Source organism: Sinohyriopsis cumingii, chromosome 12 (genome assembly GCF_028554795.1).
Source record: "Sinohyriopsis cumingii isolate HCF-2022 chromosome 12, ASM2855479v2, whole genome shotgun sequence".
In the NCBI taxonomy this organism is placed as follows: Eukaryota; Metazoa; Mollusca; class Bivalvia; order Unionida; family Unionidae; genus Sinohyriopsis; species Sinohyriopsis cumingii.
The window spans coordinates 106,225,634-106,228,641 of NC_142972.1; the positions used below are offsets into that span (position 1 = coordinate 106,225,634).

The 3,008-nt window shown below is 36.3% G+C and overlaps 1 protein-coding gene across 1 annotated transcript; it reads right to left on the reverse strand.

Annotated features, from left to right (window-relative positions):
- Positions 1-435: 435 nt before the first annotated feature.
- On the reverse strand, positions 436-1,719 carry LOC149787194 (uncharacterized). The gene has a single exon (XM_089976062.1). It carries the CDS (start codon positions 1,717-1,719, stop codon positions 436-438), a length of 1,284 nt encoding a protein of 427 aa, XP_089832188.1.
- Positions 1,720-3,008: the final 1,289 nt, after the last annotated feature.

Here is a 3,008-nt window from a genome sequence, read left to right on the forward strand (position 1 = left end):
TAAAATTTGTAATATCGATTGAAGTCACGTTTGAACATAGCAATTGCATTCATATTACAGAAAGAAGAAAAAAACCAGATTGACATTAAATTATTGTACATTTCTCTGGCGGGGAGTTTGCCATACCTCCTTAAACGAATTGTATGAATTGGCACATGGAAAGGTATTCAGTCTAACGTGCAAATTAACACATTTGTTATAACATTTTGTATCCATAAGGATGATGAAATATCTCTATCTCATCATCATGAATTCAGTCAAAAAATGTATCAGGAAAGTACAATCTTGCCGTGTCAGATTGCATTAAAGTTCCCCAAAGAGTGGAATATGAGTAATGATTAACAGTGACAACACAAATGTTTATAAAATATCAGCATACTTGCTTTGCTTTTTTAAAATTATTTTCATCTTCTTGTGTAACAACTAACTATATATTCATTTCATTTCAATTAGTGTTAGTAATTTACTATCTTGCTCGTTCGTAAGAAGAAACCTTTCACCAGCGGTATTGAAGCGAATCCGAAATGGTGCAGCTGGAATTCCTTCAGTGATGATTTGAATGACATCACCATCTGGTGAAATTTGAAAGACATTGCCAGAGTCAGATCCCACAACATAGACGTTATCATCTCTATCTAGGTCAACACATGAAGGACCCTCCAGTTTATGAGCACTAAGACTGAAGTAAACTGTACCATCTATACCGAAACAATGTAGAGAGTTGTCATCATGTACGGATATATACAAGCGTGATTTGAATGCATTGAGGGCCATAGAGGTAACGGAGGTATCGCCAGTATGACCATCGAACTCTCGGAAAACTTTCTCCATTCCCTCTAAAGTTATAACGCTCCAGTAGTACTTGCCCGCTTTATGTGATCCCGACACTACTATTTCCTCCTGGCTAACTGCAGCAATAGATGAACATACATCTTTGAGTACTATTTTCTTGACTGGTGTTATAAAATCGTCTGCTACAGAGAACAAGTGCACGACACATAACATATTTTCCTCATCACACATTGATACAGCAACATTGTCGTCTCCAACTATACAAGAAGAAATCGGAGCCTGGTAAGATAATGTGTAATGGCTAATAATTTGTCCTGATTGCAGATCCACCAAACAACATCTGTAGTTCTCAAAATCCAACAGAAAAAAACGATACTCTGAGAGAAAAACAAGATCAGTAAATCCTGGTTCCTTGTCATCTAAACCTTTAACCTCTATAACCTCTTTGAAACTCGCTTTGCAATCTTTAAGAGGTTTGAATCCTTCTGTTACGTAAAAATTTCCTTCTGTTCTTTTCATCTTTAATGATGCAATCTCACCTCTTGGCATTGTCAAAACTGATTTCAGTTTTGGGTTGATTTCAACATGCAATAATGCGGTGTCATTTAGAGTGCACGTCGCATCACATTTGTTTGTGTAAAATGTGAGATGGTTCATTAATATTTTTGCTATTAGATATTTCTGTATATCCGAACCGTACTTGCATACAACGCTGTAAAGCAAACCGGAGTTTTTGATAGCAGCCAATAATGAATCAAACGATCTGTTTTGCTCTTCCTTTTTAACTTGTTCTACATGATAAATTCTCTCCCATTCATTCCACACCCATTTCTCCAGACCATCCAGAGCATGATTTAGTTTCTTTCTCAAATCACAGATTTCTTTCACCAGGTCTTCCTGGGATTCTAAACTACTGAGGCTTGTCATATTAGTCTCAATGTAGGTCTTAATTTGATCCTCACATTTCTTTAGCGTTGCTGAAATTGTTTTACAATCAATTTCGCGCAGAAGACTAGCTATGTTCTCGTTTAACTCGATCACGTGCAAACAATTTTTATGTTTTACCACGGCGCACGTACAGCAAAACGGAACTTGATGATCTTTACAATAAAACATGAGGTCTTCTTTTGAATGCACATCACACTTGAAATATGAGGAAGACTGGATTATTCTTTCGGGCATGTTGTTGTAATCATCCATTGTAAGAAATGTGTGATCCTTTGATATCTTTTGCCTTTTATGAACTTTCATACAAACTACGCACATATCTTCTTTACATACAACACAAAATCCTGTGGCTGCATTGCTGATATCCTCGGAATAACAATCATCACACAACTGACTCGTTTTGTCGCTCGGCATATTAAGTTGTATAATGGTGCTCACCGGAAAATGAAACGCCCACTGGTCAACAGAAACTGAAACCGGGCACAAAACTGCTATGCCACAGATTGGACATTGTAATCCTTTCTCTGATCTTTCTTTAACCACTGTTTTTATTATATGAGAATGCAAACAATCCTCGCAAAAGGAATGCGCGCATGACAGTTGTCTTGGTGATTTAAATTGGTTCAAGCACAGTGGACAGTCGAGACCCTCCATTTGGTTCTTCTCTCCACTTTTAAATTCATCTGAACCCAGTGAATATTCGTCTACTGTTTCCATAGTGCTATTATTTTTGATAATGTCCAATTTTGAAAGTTTGACTTTTTGATCTGGAAGAGCACGGTGTTTTGTACATGACTTGATCGAGTGTCCCAGTCGGTGTAAGCATTATTAATGATAAGCTATTTTTCTTCCTGGTTTAGATCAATACCACGTGACTGGTGTAGACGCATCCTTTGTCTCACACAGATTATGCCCCACACGGCTGACTTTAAATATTGTATCCTCTGATGTAGGTAGGAAGGACAGTCAAAAGTCTTTACGAAGACAAGTGATGTTAAAACTTTATAATTCTCATCAGTGGCATTTTACGCCAAATGTATATATTGTCACTTTCTGATATGTGAACTGTACTATATATATGAATATACTTATATAATAATATACTTGTATATCTATCTATCTACCTATCTATCTATCTATCTATCTAGTATAAACTAATCTAATCTTCTCATAATGTGACAAAGTACATACAAACTTAATACAAAGAAACTTAGAAGCGTTTGATATATATCGTGTATTTCGAAATGTTTAACTACACTAATCTGCGG